General features: G+C 36.2%; 3 protein-coding genes and 1 long non-coding RNA gene across 9 annotated transcripts; 3 read left to right on the top strand and 1 right to left on the bottom strand.

Annotated features, from left to right (window-relative positions):
* The first annotated feature begins 1,767 nt into the window (after positions 1-1,767).
* LOC107818167 (putative serine/threonine-protein kinase WNK3) lies at positions 1,768-8,533 on the top strand. 5 transcript variants are annotated; one of them, XM_075251732.1, is made up of 10 exons: positions 1,768-2,009; positions 2,103-2,297; positions 2,543-2,580; positions 2,703-2,930; positions 3,016-3,239; positions 3,345-3,502; positions 6,426-6,609; positions 6,681-6,818; positions 6,898-7,816; positions 7,950-8,533. In XM_075251732.1, exons 2-10 carry the CDS (start codon positions 2,205-2,207, stop codon positions 8,122-8,124), a joined length of 2,157 nt encoding a protein of 718 aa, XP_075107833.1. In that variant the 5' UTR covers positions 1,768-2,009; positions 2,103-2,204; the 3' UTR covers positions 8,125-8,533. The 5 variants fall into 5 exon arrangements, with proteins under 5 accessions (XP_075107833.1, XP_075107834.1, XP_016499598.1 ...); XM_075251733.1 differs by having other exon boundaries at positions 1,768-2,297; positions 7,959-8,533; XM_016644112.2 differs by having other exon boundaries at positions 1,814-2,297.
* Positions 8,534-9,804: 1,271 nt separating this feature from the next.
* On the top strand, positions 9,805-11,790 carry LOC107818168 (elongation factor Tu, chloroplastic-like). Its single transcript, XM_075251735.1, has one exon. The coding sequence runs from the start codon at positions 9,885-9,887 to the stop codon at positions 11,469-11,471; it is 1,587 nt and encodes a 528-aa protein (XP_075107836.1). The 5' UTR covers positions 9,805-9,884; the 3' UTR covers positions 11,472-11,790.
* Positions 11,791-14,488: 2,698 nt separating this feature from the next.
* Positions 14,489-17,232, bottom strand: LOC107818169 (protein DEHYDRATION-INDUCED 19 homolog 5). Of its 2 annotated transcripts, XR_001655360.2 has the most exons (6): positions 16,931-17,232; positions 16,200-16,342; positions 15,986-16,063; positions 15,654-15,895; positions 15,189-15,455; positions 14,489-14,841 (listed from the first exon to the last, which is right to left on the bottom strand). XR_001655360.2 is itself a non-coding variant. In XM_016644115.2 (5 exons), the coding sequence occupies exons 1-5, from the start codon at positions 17,010-17,012 to the stop codon at positions 14,739-14,741; spliced, it is 648 nt and encodes a 215-aa protein (XP_016499601.1). In that variant the 5' UTR covers positions 17,013-17,231; the 3' UTR covers positions 14,489-14,738. The 2 variants fall into 2 exon arrangements, 1 of the variants encoding a protein (XP_016499601.1); XM_016644115.2 differs by lacking the exon at positions 15,189-15,455 and having other exon boundaries at positions 16,931-17,231.
* LOC142180285 (uncharacterized) lies at positions 14,941-16,098 on the top strand. Its single transcript, XR_012708635.1, has 2 exons — positions 14,941-15,500; positions 15,623-16,098. It is a non-coding gene; the product is annotated as an uncharacterized LOC142180285 (long non-coding RNA).
* Positions 17,233-25,980: the final 8,748 nt, after the last annotated feature.

Here is a 25,980-nt window from a genome sequence, read left to right as displayed (position 1 = left end):
TATGAAGAAAAGGAAGCTCGAGTACATTACTAATCAACCTAGTTTAGATTTTTTCTTCAACAATTAGATCAATCAAAATATGTTGACAAGAAGAAAAAATGTAAGATTAGATGGAGTGATTAAATTATTTCGGAACACGTCTCGTACCCTCTGATAGTTCTGAGAGCTATGTACAATATTATATTGGTAGAGCCGTATAGATGATTATACGCTTTTCTCACATCTATTGCTTTCATGTCTAAACCGTACTCATTTTTCGATTTTTCTGTAATGCATGTAGATTCGTGGAAATTTTCGTTATTTGTTTAGTTGTCTAATATTCTTTTCAAAGTTCTTGTTCCAATATACTTGGTGCTAGGGTGTACATGGACTGAGCTGGTTCGCTTTTTATTAAAATCGAATCAAACCAACTATATCGGTTTGAATTGATTCGATTTTGTCGGATTTTTTCGGGTTTTTCGGTTTTTTTGTTACATGAATACTATGCAATCTTACTTTGTCAAATTTTTGATAAGTAAATATATGTTTAATAAAAATTAAAAAAATTGACAAACATATGATCTATTAAAATATTCTTATGGGAGAATTTTCTTAGTAACACATGATAATATTTTTTTAGTTGTGTGATAATAAATTTTCGTTGATGTAGACTTTCAAAGCTAACCGAATTTAATAATTAAATATAAAAAATAATACGATACCTAAATAATTTTAATTTTCAATTATCGAAATACCACTTCAAATTCGAAAAAGATATAAGAATTTAATTGATCTTGACATACGAATATGAAAGAACAAAGAGATTGTCGCATTTTAATAACACTTGATAAGAACGATTATATAACATATTATTTAAAGTTAATAAAAATGGAGCCCTTCATATTCTATTAAATATTAAATCCCATAAGAAAATCCCAAATATTTTTAGGCAATTTTTAAAGAAAATTCTATATAAAGTCTTAAAAGTAAATATAAAAATTATATATTTATATATCGGTTTTGTTCGGGTGTTTTTACTCAATACCAAACCAAATCAAACCAAACCTCATCGAATTTTTTAATCGGTTTGGTTTGACTTTTCGATTTGGTGCGATTTTCCGGTTCGATTTGTACACCCTACTTGGTGCTCTCCACAAAAGGAATAAATTAACATTGATGCATTACACAACTAAACAAAGTAATGAAATTAACATAGTTTAGTTGTTTATATTTTTTTGTTAGTCATGATCAATTTATATGTATTTTTACTTCAATTTATTACCAAGTTAGTTATAAAAAATAACATAGTCTGATCGATGCATAGGATTATAGTTAATTTTTTTTGTGCTGCAACTCCAATACAATTTTATTTTTACAAATTAAACAACATTTTTAGTTTTTCCTTCATTTGTGCTATTTTGCTTTTAACTAAAACAAATTTGCTACATTCCAATAAAATTATAATTATCGACTAGTTTTTCATCCAAAAACACATTTAATAAGAAAGCACTATAAAATTTCGACACTTAATAGAGGCGAAGCTAGAATTCTATTTGAGTACGGCAGAATGCTGGTCAAAGTTTGGTCAAATATAATTTAGTATTCAAAATTCAATAAGTTATTTTTTTTAAGAAAAAATCATTTACCCGTATACTCAAAAGTTCGCCCCTGCTAGGGGTAGTAAACAAAAATAAAAAACAAAACAAAACAAAAAATAACTTGGCAGTATTTGTCAAATGTAACCGTCTAGGGTTACTTAAAAATTTAAAAAAGCAAAAGAGAGGATCCAAGTCCATTGACTTTCCATAAGCGTCCAGAGTACTCCTTTAATCTTACGGTGTTGACTAATCCAAAATCCGAATCCGAATAATAAAGAAATTGAAAAAAATTGGGACTCCCGTCGGTCGCAATCAGTTAGCCGATTCCCTCCGTTTATACGCTCATAACCCCTTTACCCGCCACCTTTATTTTTCCTTAACACGCTTCGTCTCTACTATTCTCTCATCACTGATCCTCTGCACCAAACCTACGTACGTAAAGTACCTACATATAAATAGCTTTACTAGTTGAAGGAAAGAGTAATTAGAATTGTTACTTTTATTTTGCTGAATTGTGGTTGACAGTGTTGAATTGGGCGTAGTTGTTTTCTATATTTGACTGATCTGAATCAATTAAAGAGCTAGGGTTCGGAATTTTGTTGAATTTTAATTCCTTCGAGGAAGAGAATGCACCAGGATTCGACGTCCGAGCAGGAACCGGACGATTCTGAATCGGAGCCCGACTTCGTGGAGCTCGATCCTACTGGTCGCTACGGTCGGGTCAGTTCTCACCTTCTACAAACTTTTTTTTAACCTTTATTTGGTATTTTGACAGAATTTGGCTATTTGTCACACTGACCGTGCTTCCATTATTTGCTGAATTTACTAGTTTTTTCCTGCTTTTTTCTTCTTCTTACTGATTTGGTGATAGTGTTGTTACATTTACTGCTTTTATTGCTTGTACTGGTAAATTTTGTAAACTGTCTGCATTTGAATTATGGAGTTGATTTTCCTGTTATGTGCAGTATAAGGAGGTTCTGGGAAAAGGAGCTTTTAAGAAAGTGTATCCTTTATCAAACACCTTTACATGCATATTATTTGCTTACCATTCTACTATTTGTTTTCTATAATGTTTGTTGTGAAGTGCTATTCTGCCAAGCCCTTGACTTACTATCGGGAAAATAGATATCGAGCTTTTGATGAACTGGAGGGAATAGAAGTAGCTTGGAACCAGGTTAAAGTGGCTGATCTCTTGAGGAATGCTGTGGACTTGGAGCGTCTTTATTCAGAAGTTCATTTACTTAAAACCCTCAAGCACAAGAATATCATCAAATATTTCAACTCCTGGGTTGACACAAAGAATGAGAATATCAACATCATTACTGAAATATTCACTTCTGGGACTTTAAGACAGTATGTATTTTTTTTTCCATCTTTGCTCACCCGCTCCCCAACAAACGTTCCGAATCGCATATACTCATTGTGTACGCATGTGTAGATACCGTAAAAAGCATAAGAAGGTTGATTTGCGAGCACTCAAGAATTGGTCTAGGCAGATATTGGAGGGATTGTCATATCTACATCGTCACGACCCTCCAGTTATTCATCGGGATCTCAAGTGCGACAACATTTTTGTCAATGGTAACCAAGGAGAGGTGAAAATCGGTGACTTGGGACTCGCAGCAATTCTTCGTAAGGCTCGTTCAGCTCATAGTGTCATTGGTGAGGTCTTAGTCCAATTTGCTAATTTCTGCGTCTATCCAAGGTTGCAATTGTTTGTGTTGTTTAGATGGTATCTTAAGAGTGCAATTCTATATTTAATCTCAGGCACTCCGGAATTCATGGCACCGGAACTTTATGAGGAGGAATATAATGAGCTAGTAGATATCTATGCTTTTGGCATGTGCTTACTGGAGCTGGTGACTTTTGAATATCCTTATGTCGAGTGTGCAAATGCTGCTCAGATATATAAGAAAGTGACAGCAGTAAGATCATATCTTTCTTGCCGTCTGTTATGTTCTCTGTTTCCTTGTTGTCCCTCAAACATTATAACTCTATCCTTCATGTCTTGTGTGCTTGTGTATCAATAGAATTAGAACTGCACAAGTGGTTGTTTTGGTTTCCAAAATTTGGCTCTGAAACTGCTGGGACCGAAGAGCCAAGGCTGACCAATCATACAGCAGTTAGGCTTAATTCGATTCTGACTCATTTTGGTTCAGCTAAATTGGTTTGATAATTCAGTAAGTTCGGTCAATCGACTTCGCCTCAACGCCATACTAGTTGGGCTCAACGAAATGAGTCATCTTTATATTCAGCTCTATTCAGGTCCATGTTATTCCAACAGTATAAGCAGCTTTTGTTTAAGGCACTTTAGAAATTTTCTAAAACTAGAGGTCATCTAAATCTTGCACTTATCCATACCCAGAACTAGTGTTAGACTGTTAGTGTAACAACAATATGACACTTTAATTGCTACTAGGTGATATTGCCTATATGGATCTTTGCTTCCATCGTGTTATCTTCTTAACTAAGTATTGTGCTAAAATCACAAATCTTAGGTTCAACACGTATGTGTGGTAAAATTCAGTGGATGATTGCTGAATGAAAATTTTATTGTGTAGGTTTCCACAAGTTTAAATTAGGTTTCATTTGAGGTACATAAGTGAAAATGGTGGAGGGACCAATAAATGACGTAAAGATGAATTGAGATGGATGGTAGTGCTAGATGCCTTGCTAGGCAGTCACAAGGCACCGCAGCTTCGTTCACATGGTGGCTAAAAGGGAGGGAGGGAGAGGGAGGGAGGGAGGGATCAAAGATGAATATTCGGCAAAGAAAATGATTGGAAAAAGAGAAGGAGAAAGAAATCGGTGAAAAATACAAAGGGAATCTTGGAAAGAAAACTAAGAGGAAAAAAGAAAGAAAACTAAAAGAGAAGAAAGAAGTAATAGAAAGAAAAACAGAAGAAAAAGGAAAAGATAATGAAAACAAAAATATGGATTCTTGTAGAGATTCAATCGCCTGACGTTAGCGACCATTATGCCTCCTAATCTGTGTATTTAGAACTGTCTCCCATGGCTCCAACTAAAGATGTGGCAAAGAAAGGTGATCCCAAAGCCCAAGCCGTCAAGGCTGCCAAGGCTGCCAAGGCTGTGAAATCAGGATCAACCTTTAAGAAGAAGTCAACAAAGATACGAACAAAAGTCACATTTCATCGACCCAAGACATTGAAGAAGGATAGAAATCCCAAGTATCCACGGATTAGTGCACCTGGAAGGAACAAACTTGATCAGCCTCAGTACGAGTCATGCCGAACTCCTGAATAATTGTGCTGAACTTACCAAACCAAGCTTGCTTGAGGGGACTGTTTCAAACCATATAGTGACTTGCGTAATCTGCACACACAACCATTAAACTCCCCCTGAGCAACAAAACCAGGTGGTTGCTCCATATAAACTTCTTCCTCAAGATCACCGTGGAGAAAAGTATTCTTAATGTCTAACTGATAAAGAGGCCAATGACGTACAACAGCCATGGACAAAAAGAGACGAACAGATGCTACTTTAGCCACGGGAGAGAAAGTATCACTATAATCAATTCCAAAAATCTGAGTATATCCTTTTGCAACAAGACGAGTCTTAAGCCAATCAACCTGGCCATCCGGGCCGACTTTGACTGCATAAACCCAACGACAACCAACAGTAGACTTACCTGCAGGAAGAGGAACAAGCTCCCAAGTATCACTCGCATGTACCTGTTTGAACAACAGAAGCTATCTCAGAAGCTGTCTGCTTGCATGCTTTATACTGAAGGAACTCAATATACTCTGCTAAAGAAACCATCCGACTATTCAAAGCATCGGTTCCCATGTCGCTACAATTTGTAGTAGTAGGGTTAACTTGAAATAGTGGAAATAAGTAACTCATGTGAGAAAACTGAAGAAATAGCTTGAAAAACACTGTTTACAGCAGGAAAACAGAACACTGTCCTGTGCCGGAAACACTGTTCACGCCGGAAACACGGTAGCTCGCCGGAAAATTCCAAAGTTTTCGGAATTTGTTGTAACCAGGATGGATAGACTAGGAATTCCTTTGCGAGCAAGCTGTCCTGAAGAAATATTTTCAAAAAATGGCCAGAAAGGTCACTGTTCACGCCGGAAAAATATATAAGTGGCCGGAATTTGATTTGAATTAGATGGGTAGGCTCGGAATTTTGAGGAGAGCACACTGTCCTGAAGAAGCTTCGCGGAAAAATGGCCGGAACCCTCGCCGGAAAAGTTGTTGCCAGCGCGTGGAGGAGCGTGGCGGCTTTTCTGCCGGATAAAATTTCAGGGGTTGGTAGTCGGAGGGTGATCTACCTCGTGGTGGTGTTGGTTTTAGCACAACACCGACAGAAAGTGACTTTCACTTAGACAAGCCTTAGGTCACCGGAAAAATTACACGATGACTAAGTTCTTTCTTCCCGGTTAACGCTGGAATGACGCACATCGATCTTTTCTCACTAATGCTCTGATACCATGTAAGAAGGCACGGGAGAAAATATGTTATTGATATTGGATGATAAATACAATACAAGAGGTTCCTATTTATAGCTATACACTACAAGGAGATATTACTCCTCTTCCAATGTGGGACAAGACTACACTATACATATCTATAAACTAACATAATCAATCCACCCTTTGATATTTTTTTTTCTTCGGGGTTGCTACTGGGAGGGGTCCAACTTTGATGATTTGATCCTGAGTGTTAGTTAACAATATTAATTCTTCTATTGACTGTAGTTTTGATACTTTATGGATTGGTCAAATGATGTATATATGTTCTAACGTTGGTTTAGTTAACACTTGATTTCTTGTATCATTAATTTGTATTTACAATGCTAAGATCTTGGTTATACCACGTTTGAAGGGAGTTAAGCCCGCATCATTGGCAAAAGTGAAGGATCCTCGAGTCAAAGCATTTATAGAAAAATGTATTGCAAAAGTTTCTGAGCGGCTGCCTGCTAATGAACTATTGATGGACCCCTTTCTTCAGTCAGACGAAGATTCTGGAAGCATATCTAGATCCTTGAGTTCCCACCCCAGACATGCAGGTAACTAGAAGATTTCAGCTAACCCTATGCTGATATGTCTGGAAAAAAATGACACTTTTGGGATCTTGCAGATAAGAGTGATGACCAATCTGACTGTGGAAGAAGTCCCAAGGATCCTGTGGCTGAAGGAAGCAGAGATTTCACAGTGCAGGGCCAAAGAAAGGACCTAAACACAATTTTTCTTAAACTGCGAATAACTGATTCAACAGGTTATGCCTCGTCCCTTATTTCTCCACCAATTTAAGACGAATCACTTCATTAGTTGTTTGACATTTGCCTGCATCTCAGGTCATATTAGGAATATTCACTTCCCCTTTGATATTGAAGTTGATACAGCAAATGCTGTTGCTAGTGAAATGGTTGAGGAGTTGGACCTGACAGATCAAGACGTCTCTGCTATTGCTGATATGATTGATTCTGAGATCCGGTCATATATCCCAGATTGGGAACCAAAAGAATGTTCTAGCAATCACGTTACTGATGAAGTTACTCTTTCTGAGGGCGGTACCTCTGAAGCTCGTGAAGTTGCTCCTTCTGAGAGCAGTATCTCTGGAGCTTGTGAGGATGTTTCCCCCTCAACAATTGATTCCACTCCTTCTGGTGGTCTTGTGTTGGAAAGACTTCCTTCAGGTCGTAAGTACTGGTCTGATTCACCAAAAGCAACCAGTAGTGCGAGCTCTCCGCTCAGACCGGGGCCTTCAAACCTGTCACAGGCAGATTCACCAATTGCCGAAGGTAGCTGGACTGATGAAAACGAACAATCATCTGTCAGCCAGAAAGAGGGAAGCAGTTCAGGTGATGATGCTTTTGAGCATGAAGAGAATGAAACTGAAAATGATATGGATGAAGAGGCTGGTGTAATTCCCAATTCAAACACAGGTGATAAGAACCAGTCTGCTGATTTAATTTCTGAGACCGAGTGTCATTCGTTAGACGGAAGAAACAATCATCTCAGTAAGAACTGTTCGGCTGACATTGGAGAAATTGTGGAGAAACTTGAGAAGCTACTAGAACAGCAGCAGAAGGAGCTAGATGAGCTTAGAGAGAAACATGACTTGGCTATCTCAGATTTTATGAACAAACTTCCTCCTGAGTTACACAGCAGAGTGAGTGCTATTTGTGGTCACAAATTGTCTCCCCATAGGCTGCGCTATGAAAGAGGCTGCTCGATTACAAACTCTGCAGACCCAAGCTCCTCTTTTCAGATGTAAGTGATGCTGTCTTTTCTTTTGCTATTTAACTGTGGATATAACTACCAATTGTTCTTTGAATGTGCCAATCATGTTACTTTTGATTGACTGTTACTGCGAATTATGTTACTTATCCTGAAAGGTTTCAAGATATTCCAGAATGCTGAAAAATATTAGAGTTGCTGGCAATGGTTACAAGCAAAATTCAGTAGCTGGAAGTGTTTTGAATGGACCTATATTTAGACGCTGTTTCAGCTCTGTCAAGGGCAACATCAGTTCAGGATTGGGAATTGCCGTAATTTTGAAAGAGGAGGCAGGAGAGTGATCTGTCAGTGAGTGGTGCTTCAAATTGCCTCCGGTGAGTTTATTGTTAGATGACATATTCAAACTTATGCCGCCCACGAAAAGTGGATTCCGTAGTCCTTCGGAAGGGTTTGTTGACCCGTTGAAACAGTTTGAAATCTCATATTCACGTATGGGATGCCTCAAGCTGCAGCTACACTGAGTTCTTGCATTTTCGTGAAGTATATACTTGTACATATTTACATTTGTATTTAGCAAAGGTCAATTGGTTTGAAATCATGCCTATTGAGATTTACCTTCATAGGGTTCTTTAACTTTATAAGATATGTTCTATAGACCCGTAAAGAGTTACTTTGGTTTTGAGATTATCATTAGTTTGTGAGATAATTTGATCTCTTAAGCGGATGACTAATGTTTGTTGTTGCCCCTTCTATTTTTGTTTTTCCATGATAATTGACGAACAAATAATTTGTTATTCATCGAATCAATGACAATTCATTGATATATATCGTTGCTTGGCTGATGATGAAGAACTCAGCGACTGACTAATTGTTGGATACGTAACTGAAGAGATGACAGTTTGTATTCCGAGTTCTGGTTCTCTTCCATATGAAATTATTGCAAGTGAAGTTCGAGAGTTGTGCAAAGTTAAGCAATCTCTCTCTGTGTGTGTGGCTGTAGCCTGTATGCAATTGGCGAATTGAACTCAAACCAACCTCCTGCAACCTTTATAGCATGCCAAATTGAATGGCCATTTTGTTTCTTTCCCGTTTTCCTGTATTATTTTAAATCACAGTTTTTAGACTCAGTCAATCACATAATAAATTGGACAGTACTATATATTTGACACAGGTTTAAAGATATTCGGTTTGTAAAAAAAGGGAAAAAAAATTAAAAAAACGGGGTGATCAATAGGTGCAGGATCAGAGTGGCTTCGGCTTAAAACGAGGACAATCTTTTGCCCAAGACTTGGAACCAATATTGTAAATTTGTACACTCGAAACTAGAGTACCTGAAGTAGAAACGTGGCCCAAAGAGAGACTCTAATGAATGAATCACTTTCAATCATTTTCTTTCGTTTTAGCCACAGAATTGGAGCTCTCCTTCATAACATTACTGGTGCAAAAATCGCCATAAAGTTGATGTCATTGTGTACTATATTGCCTAATCTTTCGATCATAAAAACTTCAAATAGCGTCTGCACCAAATTTATTGTGGTCAGTGACAACCAAATGCAATAATCTTGTTTACTTTCTTTACTTGAGGGTTTAATTTGCTCGAAAGTACTAGTTCTTTATTGAATTTAGCATATACAATTTTTCTGTGTTCCTTTCTTTATTCTCGAGTTATTTATATATTTCAAATATGCTATTAGTGGATTATTGCGCATATCACAATAAATTAACTTCATATCCGTAAAAATGATTAGTTTTAAATTGTTTATTTCAAAATAATAAACATCAAATCAATATGTAACACCAAATACGTGCCAATAAACTTTTTAAGATTTAATTGGTTAAACAAGGAATAAATTGTTTCCATGGTAAAACTTACTAATAAAACACATAGACTTCTTATGATTTAACGTACACCAAATAATTAAAAAATCTAGTATATATCTTGAATTTTCACATGACACAACAACAATAACAAACCTAGTATAATATCACAAATGACTTTTGGAGAGGTGGTTTTCATATTATCCAAGAGGAAAGTTGTTGGCGCAGTGTTATATTATCCAAATAGGTAGAAATGGATAGAAAAATTCCCAAAAAATAGTATATGAGCGGCCCTATTTTTTTTCCTTCCGAGGGATATAACACTATTATCACCTTCTCCTCATTTCTCCCCCATTTCTTTCAAATCCCATTTCTCAGTCACTCTATCCTTAACTCTCTTTTCTCTCCCAACTTCAATCTCCCTTTCTCGGCCATGGCTTCAATTTCAGCAGCCACCACCACCTCCTCTACTAAGCTTGTATCCTCCAACACCCCCAATCCTCTTCTTCCTTCCTCCACTAAACCCTCCAAGCTTATCCTATCCTCTTCCTTTACCCCCAATTTTTCCACCCTTTTCCTCCACTCACCCGCCACCCCTTCTTCTACTGCCACCCATCGCCACCGCCGGTTTACTGTCCGCGCTGCCCGTGGCAAATTCGAGCGGAAAAAACCCCATGTCAACATCGGTACTATTGGCCATGTTGACCACGGAAAGACTACTCTCACCGCTGCTTTAACCATGGCTCTTGCTTCTATGGGAAACTCCGCCCCTAAGAAATACGACGAAATTGATGCCGCCCCAGAAGAGCGTGCTCGTGGTATTACTATTAACACTGCTACTGTTGAGTACGAGACTGAGAACCGTCACTACGCCCACGTGGACTGCCCTGGTCACGCTGATTATGTCAAGAATATGATTACTGGTGCTGCCCAAATGGACGGTGCTATTCTTGTTTGTTCAGGTGCTGATGGTCCCATGCCACAGACTAAGGAACACATTTTGCTCGCTAAGCAGGTGGGTGTCCCTAACATGGTTGTGTTCTTGAATAAACAAGATCAGGTCGATGATGAAGAGCTGCTTCAGCTTGTTGAGTTGGAGGTAAGAGAGTTATTGTCAAGTTATGAGTTCCCTGGTGATGATATTCCTATTATTTCTGGCTCTGCTCTTTTGGCTTTAGAGGCTTTGATGGCTAATCCTAGTATTAAGAGAGGTGAAAATCAATGGGTTGATAAGATTTATGAGTTGATGGACTCTGTTGATAGTTATATTCCTATTCCAGTAAGGCAAACTGAATTGCCTTTCTTGATGGCCATTGAAGATGTGTTTTCCATTACGGGTAGAGGTACTGTGGCGACAGGGAGGGTAGAGAGAGGGACTGTTAGGATTGGAGACACTGTTGATATTGTAGGTTTGAAGGATACTAGGAGTACTACGGTGACCGGGGTTGAGATGTTTCAGAAGATTTTGGATGAAGCAATGGCTGGAGATAATGTGGGGTTGTTGTTGAGAGGTATTCAAAAGATTGATATTCAGAGAGGAATGGTGTTGGCAAAACCTGGAACGATTACCCCTCACACCAAGTTCGAAGCTATTGTGTATGTGTTGAAGAAGGAGGAGGGTGGTAGGCATTCCCCCTTCTTTTCGGGGTACAGGCCTCAGTTTTACATGAGAACTACTGATGTGACTGGAAAGGTTACTTCCATTACGACTGACAAAGGAGAGGAATCTAAGATGGTCATGCCCGGTGATCGTGTGAACTTGGTGGTTGAGCTCATTATGCCGGTCGCTTGTGAACAAGGGATGAGATTTGCCATCAGGGAAGGAGGAAAGACTGTTGGAGCTGGTGTCATTCAGAAAATTATCGAGTGATCAACCAGCAGCGGAGCAATTTCCCTTCCAATGGTCTGGCCCCTGTCACACAGTATTCTTAATCCATTGTCATATATGCAGCTTTTTGGTTACTTTTTTCTTATCTTTTAGAATCCTAGTTCAGTTGGAGAAATCTTGTTATAAGTCAATCCTAGTGGACATTTGCGAGTTTGCTTCAGTTTCGTGCTTTGTTTTTTCATTTGTTTGCAAGGAAGGAGAACATTTTGTCTCTTGTGCACCTTACTTTCTGCCAGAACAAATTCATACTTTTGTTTGAAACTCGAGTTTAACATGTCAATGAAGTTTGGTGAATTTGATATTTGTTTTGACGAATTGATGCTGCTAGGAACACCCAAAAAAAAGAAGATAAACTGAGATAATTTCTTTTACCAGCATATGTTGTTTAAAAACTAGAGTTGACGGACATGAGCTGACCCTGTAAGTAAAATTCTGGAATAGAACCTCATAAGACTTTGTTTTAGTGATGCTTAATTGTTATTCTCAATTCTGGCTTTAATCCCTGGGTAGAACTATCTGAGATGGTTGGTTGGTTCTGTCTTGGAAATCAGACAATGGTCTTTACTCATTTACATGAGCTGCTTAGAATTACATTATGAGAATTGTCATTATCCTTGGCGTTAGATGGTCCATTGTGTCATTGTTCATGCTTGTTCCTGTAATGATGCTCACAATTGCTGTATTCTTACTTGTTTCTGTAAGCATGCTTGAAAGATGTTCTCGCTGGCTGTTATACTAGGAAGCATGTTTTACTAAGCTGAGCTAATGAATATCTCTGTGTTTGATGCCTCTGGCTTCAACCTCTGATGTGGAGTTGATTTTTGTAGCATCTGGTGAAGATGAACGGCATAGCATGTAACTTTTTGAATAATGTGATGTTTACTGTTTTAAGTGGTGTAAGTCAAGCTGTTAACCGAGCTTTTTCCTATGGTCCCCTATCAACTGCAGCTTTGCAGTCCTTTTGTTCTGAATCAAACAAGCACAGCTCCTGTTGCCACGAATGGTGGAGCAACATTTCTTCAAATACTTTTGGTTTGATGTCATTTGCGATGGCAAGTGTCGTTAAGTCCATATATTTCTTCCTTCTCCCTGCTGCACCCCTTGTATGTCATCCATGAGTTATTCATTGTTCCAAGGGTTATTTGGCTAGTTAATATGCCTGTACTCTGGTTGATTGAAATTGGGGTCTCTAATGCAAGCACAACTATTATCACTGAGATGCACTCAGTTTCTTTTATCCTTCTCAAGCATAACTATTATTGCTGAACTATGATATAGAGGAATAGGACTACTTCCAGGGCCTTTGTCTTTGCGCATAAAATGCTACAAAAATAACTTGCTTTGGATAAGTGTCAAGGATCTGCACTTTGCTCATCATCTTTCATTTCCCTACTTGGCATGGTATTCAGTTTATAATGCAAATGGTGGCCGAACGGACCATTCTGTCTGTATTCAGTCAAATGATATTGGTCGATACACGTGGGCTACCAATACCATTAATCTTGATACTTTTCACTGTTGGGAACGGTGGTCTGTCAACGAGCTAGTTAATTTGGGATGCTACTGAATTTTCCAGTGATTAAGATTTAAAATAATGAGAATGGAGTTCACGTAGGTATTGCAAAGGACCATGCCAGTGATATTGCTATGGACCATCCTTGTCCAGTGTTTGGTGCTTTGCCAGTTTACCATGCCAGTGATATGATCTTTTCTGAATTGGTGAGTCAATGGTTTTTCTCATTTTTGAAATTCAGTTAACCAAGCTGGATTTTGGTATCATTATATGTATCTTTTTTTTAAAACATTGGTCTCTTGGTAAACCGTTAACCTTCACAGCTTCCTTTATGATTGCCAACATATGTACAACCAGCAAGTAGTGGGTTATCTTGATAGGTGATGTTCCTTAAATGTAGTTGACTCATTGCAAGAAGTCATAAAAGTATAAAGATGCGCTGTTCTGGAGAATAAAAGGGTAAAGAGCATTGCTTTGGAGAAGTTTCATTCGATGAGATTAGAATGTAGCTGTTTTAATGAGTTGAAAGGGCTTTTCTTATCTGGTGTTTTTGCTTTTGGGTTGCAGCAAAGGTGATCAGTATGCTTATGGAATCAGGTAAATGCTCTGGATTCAGCTCTCCTTGTGACTTAGTATCAACTTGAAGGAGAAAGTCAGAAAGGTATAGTAAAACTGAAACGTATGTTGGAGCAACAGGAGAAAGGAGAACCAGTAGCAAATATAGGTGGTCTTTTGGTAGACAATCAAGCTTATTCCTAAACTATGATCTATGAAACTAGTACCTCATTCGAAAATTAGAAACTCAAATTTTAATGGTATGCGAAATTTAAGCACCTCTGAAAATTGGAAAATGAAAAGGAAGTGATTGCTTGGTCTCTCTCTGTTAAAACAGTTTGTCCAAACAACTTACAAGTGCCCTTTTCATTGGTAGTTCTTTTATCGCAAAATATTATGTCTAAACAAATGTGTGCTTGTGTATATATTTTCCTAAACAAGTTGATGACTACGTTAAAGGAGAATTTTGTTTTAGTCTACTCTTTCGGCTGCGGTTCAAGCTGTCAATCCAGTTTGCCCAACTGAACCAGAATATTGTTCTCTCAGTGCAACAGATTACAACATATCAACTGAGCTGCTCAGTCATCTCTCTAAAAGACTATTTTTATTTTATTCCTCGGAATAGAACATAGCTATAGGGGTGGATACCCCACTATCTGTAGAGGAAATGGTTCAATTTGCACTCAGATATAGGAGTTAATAACCCGCACCTCTTAGAGAAATGTTAGATTGTTCAATGCGTATATGTCAAAGCCAATTTGCCAACTTCTGTTAAGTTGCCTGGCAGTCAATGACAATTTATAATGTTTGCTGAAAAAGAACATTTTAAGAGAAAGAATATAAATTAATCTGTAATCTTTATATCAGGAAAATGTCTAAAGAGGACGAGAAGGATGTAAGTAGCAAATGTGGGTGTGTTATGCACCTGAGGTAAAAATGATAAGACATAAAAATATTTCAATTTGCACTAAAATTGATCCAAGACATATAATATGCAGTGCATATGTCTTCGTGTAAATAGCTTCTAGCCATAAATGATGTTACTATTAGATATTCCGAGACTTTAGCTAGTAATGGGATACATATAGCACCTACATGTTTCTGTGAAGCATTATTCTCATACATAAGGTCTAAAGCTGTTCTCTTCGTTGGGTTGAATCCTCCCTCTGGTTATGCATGTCTTAGAAGATAGTTGAAGCAATAAGCTCTTGAATAAATGCCGCTCTTCGCCTTTTCGCTTCATACTGTTCTTCCAGATCTGGATCACATACGGGCAGCTTGTTGCTGCAGAAGAAAATAGATTTATGTCATCCTACTGTCAAAGCCATCATTAATTACACTACCAGTTCCCTCTTGACACTCCCCTTTTCTTGGATGTTACAGGGTAGTTGGCAGAGGGGTTCGAGAGGAGAAAGAAAAATTCTTTAGCTATCTATATAATTATACACCCACAACCTCGGCACATCAACAGTTGAGAAATCTAGAGTGTCTCCTGCCTGCTCAAATTAAGCAAATCACAGAACAATAATTTTTCATAACTATGATAGCTCAAGAATGTCCATTTTAGTATCACTCAGCATGTAGTGTAAGACCTGAGTGTAGAATGCATGAGACATTTCAAATCATGGTACCTTTGTTTCATGTTTAAGGTGTCCATCACTGCCCTTTCATCACCACAGTTGATCATCTTTTACTCACTTAAGGATTCTTTGCTACTAGTACCCTCGGGCTCTGGTTATCTTCTTGTATGCCAAAGACGATAAGTCCAAACTTCAACCTGATGGGCCACTAAAGGAGATACACCCCAGAATTGAAGCTGAATCTACTTTGAATAGCATGCATTGGTTTCTCAAGAAGTTGGCTTGCTTTGGTTTCTCAAAAGAGGGAAGGAGCACCACCTACATAGATTCTTTGTTTATTCCAGCGACAACTAATACAGAAAGGTACATCTTTTACTAGGAATTGCAAGTTTACTTCCATATTCTTTCACGTTTAACAATAGAAATTCCAGTTTATTTTATGCTAGATTTGCAGGAAGTCTGACAGAAAATGAATAAATGTGCAGGCAAATCAAAACATATTTCCTTAACTGGTACCTTTCTACATCAGGAGCAGCAGCAACACTACCAGGAGACTCATCTTGTAGACCATCTTTAGAATCAGAATGAGCCGTACTGCAGAGAAATGGCAGCAGAAGGGGATCAGGAGCAGGTTCTTGTACATTGTAGCGGCCAACCATTAAATTTGTGCACAAGAATGAATTTATTTCATGGGGGTCCTTGCCACTTATTGCTGAAGCATTGTTCCAGAAGCCTGACTTCTGGTATTTTCTCCTCCTCTGCAAAACAAGGTGGGAAAAGGGAGGTTTGCTTATTCATTAGGTGCTAATAATCATATATTTATGTGTTTCTTATTGAAATGTACTTACCTTTACTGATTGTGCATGCTGCACTGTAAAATGCCCCAGAGGATCTTTACCTAAATTTCCAGCACATATGGGACAAACCTGTTCAAGACAACAAGAAGAAATACTTTCCAAAATCAGCAGATTGTAGTATTTTTCATTGTTCATTTTCCAATTGACCAATACATATGTTCTTTAAGAAAGTAACATAAGAACAATTATCAGATGTCTGCATTACCGCGTTTCTAAAGTCAAAGCAATGCTCTTCTTGCAAATGGTTGCAAAGCATCTGGACTTCAATTTCTACATAACAGAAAGGGCAAGGGAACCAGGCCTGAACATCCTCTTCTCCTTCTGTATTATCCACATTTGAGAGATTATCTGCTTGAGAAACCATCATTAGCTTTAAAGTTTAGGAACTAAATTACGATAGCAAAAAGTTCTGGCATAAATAAGTGGAATAGCAAGTCATGTTATTTGTTGAAAGTCTGAATCTTTTCCAAGTCAAAAAGGTGAAATGGCAAATGAATCCATCCAAAGGGTAGATGTTGGAAGTCTGACTCATTTTTTCATTTAAAATGATCCCCCTAGCTACTCATGAAATCTTACCAAAAGTGAGTTGGGAGAGAAGAGTAAAAGCAAGGAGTTAAGCATCTGCAAATATGATAAAGTCTCTAAAGAATCTTTCTGGTCCTAAAACCTCATTCACCACACAATACCCTCCTTAAAGAAGAAAGTAAATATAACTGATAAATCCAAATAGGTTTAGTAGGATACAATATGATACTCCTAAATTAGGCAAGGAAGGGAATGAAAGTGTGTAAATTACCAATTAATGAACAAGCCAATAGAAAATAAACATATGGAGTACTTTAATCCAAAATACTCAAAAGATCATTAGCTCTGTACTTAAAAACTATGGCAAGAAGTCCAAGAACAGTTCCTAAGACAAAAACATGTGACAGATACCAGAATTCCTGAGATGGTTTGTTTGGACAGCAGAGAGGTGCCTAGCTGAATTTATTCTTGCAGCCCAAAAGTCCATATCCATTTTTCCTCTCTTTTTTCTTGGATTACGATAGTATAAGTCACCTTCTTATTATTCTTCTAATCCAAGCAAATAAAAGTACTTTCAGATTCTTGCCTAGTACCTAAACCGAAACAAAGAAAGTATTTAGACAGAGATGGTTCTAAAGATTTAAGAAGAAAGGAAAAGGAGTGTGGCTTCTACTAAAATGTTTAGATGATGGGATGTTGTGTGGTACTACTTTGTATTTTATCGGTGGAAAGTTTAAAGTTTATATACAGAGAGACAGGTGGGTGGGGTAGAGATTTTGGAAAGCTTTTCTGACACACAAAAGCTAAGTACTACTTACTCCCCCTCTTCCTACTTCCGTTACAATTTATGTTAACTCATTTGACTGAACATAAAATTTAATTTTTTTTTTAATTTATAGTATAAATTAAGACATATAAATTTTATGTGGCTATAAATTATTCTATAAAGATAAATTATTTCCAAATAAGAAAATGAGTAATCTTTTTTGGCACAGGCTAAAAAAAAAATAAGCTTATATAAATTAAAATGATATTATCAACACGTGTCTCTATCTCAGTGGTAAATTTTCACTGACAAAATTCCCACTGTTAACGGAACTGGGAATTATTGGAGTTAGATCTGGTTAATACATTTTCTTTCATGCCGTCAAAATGGTAACTTCCGAAGAAATTTTGTATAACCAGTGAATTACAATGTACTTAACAGTGAAGTACTTTGCCAATTCTTTTCCAAATTATTTCCATTAATTTTTTTTTAAAAATTGCCTCAAACTTTTATATTTTATAAAAAAGTCCATTTTCTGTTATTATGACCCAACTAATCCATATCTACTAACTTTTTCCTCATTAAACTCACGCGGCTTTGTCCTTCTCTATAAACAGAAGAAAACCTTCGCCAAAATTGTTGTGTCTATCTGTGGCAATGCAACGCAAAGACTAATTTTGAAGGTAATTTGTTAAAATCTGCTAATGTTTGTATAAATTTTCTCCAGATGCTTGTTTTGTATGAATTTTCTTCAAATTTGTTTTGCTTGTTTTGTATGAATTTTCTTCAGGATTGTTGGATATTTTTGATAGTTTTAAAAACTTATGAGTATAAGTCACATTTCATGTTTTTTCAAAAAAAAAAAGGGTGAAATATGTTTTGAAAAATTATGTCCAAACAGAATTTCATCGTCAAACTAAATTTCATCAAAATTAAATTTTTTAAAATAAATTTAAAAATTTATGGCCAACATTTGTAGATTTGCCTCCGGCAAACTTTTCAATAATGGCCAGCACTTCGTTTTTTTTGGGCTAAAGAAAAGATACCTTGCATTCTAAAAGTACTTAGAGGTTAGGTAACGTCCAAATGTTGTGCTCAAATATAGTAATTAACTACGTGCTTTTCAAATATAAATCTTAAGTAATTATGGAATAAAGAATGTAGCATACCTAAAAGATTGATGAAGAAAATAGTAGTTAGGTCATATGGTGGAAGTAATTAATAACACCTGGCCTAAATACTACTTTATTGTCAAGGATAGCGACTAAGTGATTATTGTTCCATAAATAATTGACATTAGGACGGTGTAGTGTGCCCACATGACCAAACAAACCGCATACAAGTTCATTAAATAAATCCTTTCTTTTCATTCTTTGTGTGGTGGTTAGGTGTGTGTGAAGAAAGAAATCTAGTGGTTCTCAATAGTTATTTATTCTGATTAAATGTTCATGATAATATCAAGTTCTCCTTCCAAAAACTAAAAATTGTTAGTTGGAATAGAGCTAGTCAAATACAATTTCAAAATTTAAATTCTCATTATTTATATATAATTCCCAAAGAAGAAAAATTTAGTTCAACAAACAGTTTCAGAGAGAGATAGAGTAAATTTTGTGCAACTTACTATGTTAGAGCTCCAAACTGACCAGATAACTATTGATCATAAGTTATAGTGAGTAAGGTCATTCCATTTCCATGTTTTGCTCGTTTAAATACTTCGAAGTATTAATTATTGTTAATTATCATATTGGTATTCCCTATTACAGTAGTTTATTTGTGGCAGCCAAAAAAAAAAATGAAGAAGAGAGATAACTGTAAAATTAGGTCCTGGGCCTTGTCTCTAGCCAGTAAATGTGATCTTGGACCCTATTGATAAATTTGGGCCAAGATGGTAAATCTGTTCAAATAGAAGCCTACCACAGAAGTTGGAACATGAGATACTGTTCTAACTTAGAATTACCTCAGTTATAGCCTATTTGGCTAAACTTCTAAAATCAATTTATTTTGAAAAGTGTATTTAAAAAAAGTACATTTGATAAAAATAGTTTATGTTTAGTTAAATAATTTAAAAATACTTTCGAACAGTAATTAGTGCTTGACCAAGCTTTTAAAAGGTGCTTCTAAGTATATTTTTTAAAAAATACTTTTCAAATAATTTCTGCTTATACTCAAAAATACTTTTTTCTTCTAAAAATTTGGCCAAACCGTAACTTTGAAAAAATATTTTTGGCCCAAAAATACAGTTTTGACCAGAAAACAAGTTTGGCCAAACAGGCTATTAGTCGCTCAATATGATCTATACGTAAAATTATAAAATATAATTTTTTTTAATCTTACTCAAGAAAATGGCAAAACTGAAATAAAGTTTAATTCTTGTGCACCGACAACGTATAACCTTTTTACAGTATTATGCTGAGATGACTTGCAACAACATGCAACTTTCTATTATAAACCTAATTTGGTAATATAGAAAATAAAGTGATCATATACAAAAAAAAAAAAAGTGATCATATACGTTAATACGTTATAACATGTTAACATCCACGACGTAAAATTCAAGTATACAATCAACGTATGTAAATTAAATCCAAATATAAAATGACACACACAGGACCAATTTTCATTTTCCTTCCTTAATTGCTCCACTTGTAAATAGTTTTGATGACTATTGCCAACGCTAGCTGTAGACCTTGCTCTAGATATATAATTCTGTTCCTATAAATATGTCAGGATAAGTAATATGTACTGTTTATGCAGAGCTACTTTTAGAGTTGGACACTGTATTTTTGTGCTGTAGAAACCATTGCCGCGGGAATAAATAAACCTCGAGACTATTTCATCCAGTAAATGATTACGTTACTGTTTTTTTTTTTTTTTTTAAGAGAAAGAGAAGAAAAATTATTGATAAAGAAAAACAAAGTGGTCAAACATATACTTTAATCAAGTGAGATCATTACTCATTAAGTGCGAAGCGATTTATGATTGCGAATAAGGAAAAAAAAAATTCTTATGTTTTGTAGCATGACGTTTCGAATAGCAATAGGTGAAGTCTGTCTCAGGTTTCCTAGGCAAAGTACTATTTTCCAGCTAACTAATTTCCGTATATCAACTAAAAAGATAAGATCAAGCAGTAACAAAACCAATCATGAAAGCTTTAGTCAATTTGAAGAAAATGTTCAATCAATGTGTGTAAAAGTACTAGATTGCGGTCAATAAAGTTAAATTGGTCAGCTCATCTTTTTTATTTTACTAGATTTAGTGTATATAAAATTGAATAAGAATGAGTTTAGAGTAATAGTAATTGATGATGCCAAAAAAGTTATTACATTGAAGAAATAGTTGTATTTAGCATGTGGACACTAAATTGAGTGTTACAACGAAGCTTAGATATGGTGATGTTACTGAACCATAGGGCAGATTGTTGCTTACCCTGTTGATATCATCCGTCGAATAAAACGTAAGAAATTTTGGTGGATAATTTAATACTGCATATTACCTTCAATTTCACACTCTTTTGATAGAGCCTTCAAAAACCAATTTATCCTGCGTTGCTTTCTTGGTCGTCTTTCTTCAATATCAATATCTTCCATTGATTGAGTCGAGATTTCCCAAAAATAAGAAGCATATTTTAGATCTAAAGTAAATCCTACTAATTATATTTGTTTTTAAAATGACGACATGAGAAGGTTTATAAAAAGAAAAGGCAAGGTCCTTTGAGAATTGAAAGAAATCCTGATGCTGTAACTTTCCATCTATTAGTCCTACAGTTTCTACTCTCTTTCTCTTACAACAAGGGAAACTATAAAGAAGGAAATATCCTACATTTTAAATAACATGTTGATTACCAGATAAGTTCTATAGGTATAAATTTTGAAGCGGAGTCAACCCCAGCTCTGTTTTCTTACTTTCCCTTTATTCGAACTTAGTTCGTTAACACTCCAACATCACTCACGCACGCAACAATTCCGTCAAAATCACTGTTAACAAACTTCATTATTATGGGTAAATAGCTAATGACTATAAGTGGTTTCACATCATCCTTCGTTGCTTGCTGAATATGTCTCTATTTATTAGATATGATAAACAGAGAAGTAAACTCTTTCTTGGCCTATATTAGGAACTTCATTGTTTCCTGAAAATCTCATTTCAATACAGTTAAATTGGTCAGCTGATCTTTTTTATTTTATTATGTATTATACTCCCTCGCTTCAATTTAATTATGTGAATCCATTTGACTGAGCACGGAGTTTAAGAAAAGAGAGAAGACTTTTAAACTTGTGGAGTAAAACGAGTCACATATATTTTGTGTAGCTATAAATTATTGTATAAAGCTAAATTGTTTTCAATTAAGGAAATATGTCATTCTTTTTTGCAGAGACTAAAAAGGAAATAAGTTGATATAAATTGAAACGGAGGGAGTATATAGGAGTAGGGGCCGGAGAAACTGACTAACAAAATGAGAGTTAAGATAGAGAATCGATCCCTCACCAACAAAGTAAAAGTTTAAATAGTCAACCAATTGAACAACTCCGATTCCCTGATGCGTATCTTAATTATTCACTTTATAATAGCTTTTTTTTTTATTTAAGTTATATAACCTAGAGTAAAAGAAAAATTATATTAGTTGTCGCAGGTCGATGCAGTTTAACCTATCGTAACAAACAACTTATTTTCCTTATTCAATTAACAAATATACACTCATTATAAGAAAGTTTTATATAACTTATGACGACGTCGCGACGATCAAAAAATTCTTTGAATTATATGTAAGCTTCAATTTTATCTTCAATCTCATGAAGAAAGGGCAAAGATTTTACCCTTCCTGCTAAAATGAAAACAAAAGAAGGAATGTCCTATCCTGTTATTGCCATGAACGTACTATCCATAAGGCAACCGTTCAATTGAAGTTGGGAGACAAGGCTTTTCTAGGAATTTCTTTTAGTAACCCTTTCAAGATGGAATAAGATGAACTATGAATTTAATTAATCAAAATAATTTTACCAGAAATAGGGGGATACTGTACTTGAACATAGTGTAAACGAGGCATAATAAGCATGCTGAAAAAATATTGATAAGCTTTAGCTATAGAAGAAATGTAAGTTCTAGAAGGTGAGAGAATGAGGGGAAGACTGAAATGAAGCTCATTCTGTTATTGACCTCCAAGGAAGAAAATGAATAGTAGTACAAAGCTAGTAAACTACTCTATTTATATTTATACAACTAACTAACTGTAAGTGGTTACAACTTACTATACTTAATACATAAATAATCGGGACTCACTATACTCAACACTCCCCCTCAAACTGAGGGATAAAATATATCTTTCATACCCAGTTTGCTTAATAGGTACTCATGTTGTGGCTTGTGCAAAGACCCTTAGTTAACAAATCTGCCAGTTACTCTGTTGTTCCGATATGTCATGTTTAAATTAAGCCTTGTACAATTTTTTCTCTCATAAAATGGCAATCAATATCAATGTGTTTGGTTCTTTCATGAAAGATAGGACGAGCAACAATTTGTATAGCAACTTTACTGTCACAATGAAGCTGTATAGTCTGCACTAGATCAGTCCCCAATTCCTTGAAGAATCCTGTTAGCCACACCACCTTTGCTACAGTAGAAGCCATACTTCAAAATTCTGCTTCAACAAAGTTTTTAGAAACACTTTCTTGTTTTTTAGACTTCCAAGATATCAATGCTTCATAAAATTTCACTGCATAGCCTGTCACTGATCTCTTGGTCTTCACACAAGCACCCCAATCAGAATCACAATATGCAACTAACTGCTTGCATGCCTTAGCAAACATGAACAATCGAAGGCCAGGAGCGATCTTGATATACCTTACTACTCTTAAAGCAGCCTCCATGTGAGACAACTTAGGTGCATGCATGTATTGGCTGAATACTTGAACCATAAAGATAATGTCAGGCCTTGTCATGGTTAAGTAGAGCAGCCTGCCAACTAGCCTCTGATAGCTTCCTTTGTCTTCAAGTTCCTTATCCATTGTGGTATTATCATTCTGTATCTTCTTGTCAAATTCAATGGATGCAAGCTTATGATTGAATTCTAAAGGTGTAACTGCTGGCTTTTTACCTGCTAGGCCAAGCTCTGACACTAGTTCTAGAGTATATTTCCTTTGACACATTACTATGCCTTCATGAGACCTAGAAAACTCAATACTAAGGAAGTATTTGAGTTTACCAAGATCTTTCATCTTAAATCTCTCTTGCAAACTTTTCCTGACTTGTTTGATCAATGCTAGACTGCTCCAGTTACTAGGAGATTATCCACATAGACTAGGATGACAACTAATTCTGAGTCTACTTTCTGTGTAAAAAGAGAATACTCATAGCGAGATTGAACAAAACCCATATCTACCGATGCTTCAGTTAACTTCAGAATCCACTACCTAGGAGCCTGTTTCAATCCATACAATGACTTATGTAGTTTTCACACCTGCTGACACTTCCCCAACCTTGAAAATCCATAAGGAGTATGCATGTACACTTTCTCTAGAAGATCTCCTTGAAGAAAAGCATTATGAACATCCATCAGAAACACATACCAACAAGAAGCAGCAACTAAGGAGACTATAGCTCTGACAATGACCATTTTAGCTATTGGGGAAAAGGTTTCTGTATAATTCAATCCTTCTTGTTGGTTGTAACCTTTAGCCACCAACCTAGCTTTATACCTTTCCACCTCACCAAAGGATTTGTATTTGACTCTAAATACCCACATGCAACCTATAGGAATGTTACACCCCATGTTTTCGTACGTAAAAATATACCATAAGTAAATTGATGAAAGCTCGAAAATGAGATATTACATCCCGCATTTTCATACGTAAAAGCTTCGCCGTAAGTTAATCGACGTAGACTCGGGGATGAGATTATTTTTGAGGTTATAAGCATTTATGCTACTTATAACACACGATAAGTAAAGTGTCGTGAAGGTTAAAGGGTGAACGAATCAAAGAAAATGAGTTTCGTTGAAGATTGTTGGTGTGGGATAAAATACGGCCCGAGCTAAAATACCCGGTATTTATGGACTAGTACAATACAAGGTACCACATGGCCATGATAGTAAGGTGTACAAGGTATGTTAAAAGTGCGTAGTAATTTAAGTAAGTTGAGATAATTCTTAATTATTGGGTAATAGGATATTACCTAATTAATTAGGAAATTATGTGGATAATTATGAATTTTTAAGTGGGAGATTAACTTGTAAATTAAATTTGTGGACAATTATCTAAGAAAGATTTGGATAAATCTTAGGGGGACAACACTTTCACATGGGATGTCAAAATCTTGGCAGCAAATTGCCCCTTAATCAAGTGATTAAGTAGGCGGTGGCATAAAATGAACCAAACTTGAATATTGGACTCATTTTGCTGGACCAACTATTGGGAGTAAGTATATTTTCCAATCTTGAGAATTGGATGCGTGAGTTATGCATCAAAAAAAACTCCAAGGATTAATGATTCTTCCGAGCCAAAATATGATATCTTGTAATCAAGACCAAATCCAGTAGTGACCAAGAACGCAAGAGATGGAAACGTGAAATTGCTTCGAAAAATTCATACAAGATTCGATAATGCAAAAGATGCAATTCTAAGGAAGCACGGTATAATCTTTCTCAAGAACATCATACGAATTTTCCCCTATTTCGATCCGCCGTTACGTGTTGTCGCAATTAACGGGTGTTAAAGAGATTGTCAAGAGAATCGGCTCAGGTATGTTAAGGCTACCCCTTCTTTCTTTTTGGCATGATCCATACGATACAAACGAAACGAGTAAACGCACAATTTTTATAAATGACTATATTCAGAGAAGTATGAGGGGTGTCTACGTTATTGATTCCCCATGTGAATTATTATTTTATCTTCTGTTCATGGGTCTCAGAAAAATATGTATTTGATAAAGTTTATCCGAAATGTATATTGATTTTATGACAATCCAAGAAATCTTATGAACGTAATTCTTATGCATTTCATGCATTTATATATGTACATTGACCCATGACCAGATGCCGTTATATACGCGTATATTATATGTATATGGGATATGAGAAAAGGTTATGGCATTATATACGCACCACCACCTGATCAGCTGGTATACGTTAATGATTTGCCCACAGTAGCCGAAATGATATGATGGGTTTCCCTCAGAGGCTTGATGATGTTATGAACGCATATACCAATGCATGGTATGACATTTATATGCATATGCATGACATTATAAAAATGAAATGATTCACAGAGCTATGCAGACGTACATGTCGAGTCTTTTACTCCATATTTCTCTCATGTCTATTATTTACTGATTTTCATTCCTTACATACTCGGTACATTATTTGTACTGACGTCCCTTTTTCCTGGGGACGCTGCCTTTCATGCCTGCAGGTCTCGATAGACAGGTCGAGAGTCCTCCAAGTAGGCGATCAGTTCAGCGGAAGATGTTGGTGCACTCCATTTGTTTCAGAGTTGCTTATGTGGTCAGTATGATTAGGACATATACTGATTAGTATGGCGGGGCCCTATCCCGACCTTTATGATATTTATATACTCTTAGAGGCTTATAGACATATGTCGTGTACGTAAAAGATTGTATGGCCTTGTCGGCCTATATTTTGAGTCTACAAATGATGATGTTGGCCTATTAGGCCCGTATGTCACGTGTATATAATGATGTAATA

Source organism: Nicotiana tabacum, chromosome 4 (genome assembly GCF_000715075.1).
Source record: "Nicotiana tabacum cultivar K326 chromosome 4, ASM71507v2, whole genome shotgun sequence".
NCBI classification, from domain to species: Eukaryota; Viridiplantae; Streptophyta; class Magnoliopsida; order Solanales; family Solanaceae; genus Nicotiana; species Nicotiana tabacum.
The sequence above is the reverse complement of the archived record's forward strand: the minus strand, read 5'-3'. Positions and strand labels throughout refer to the sequence as shown.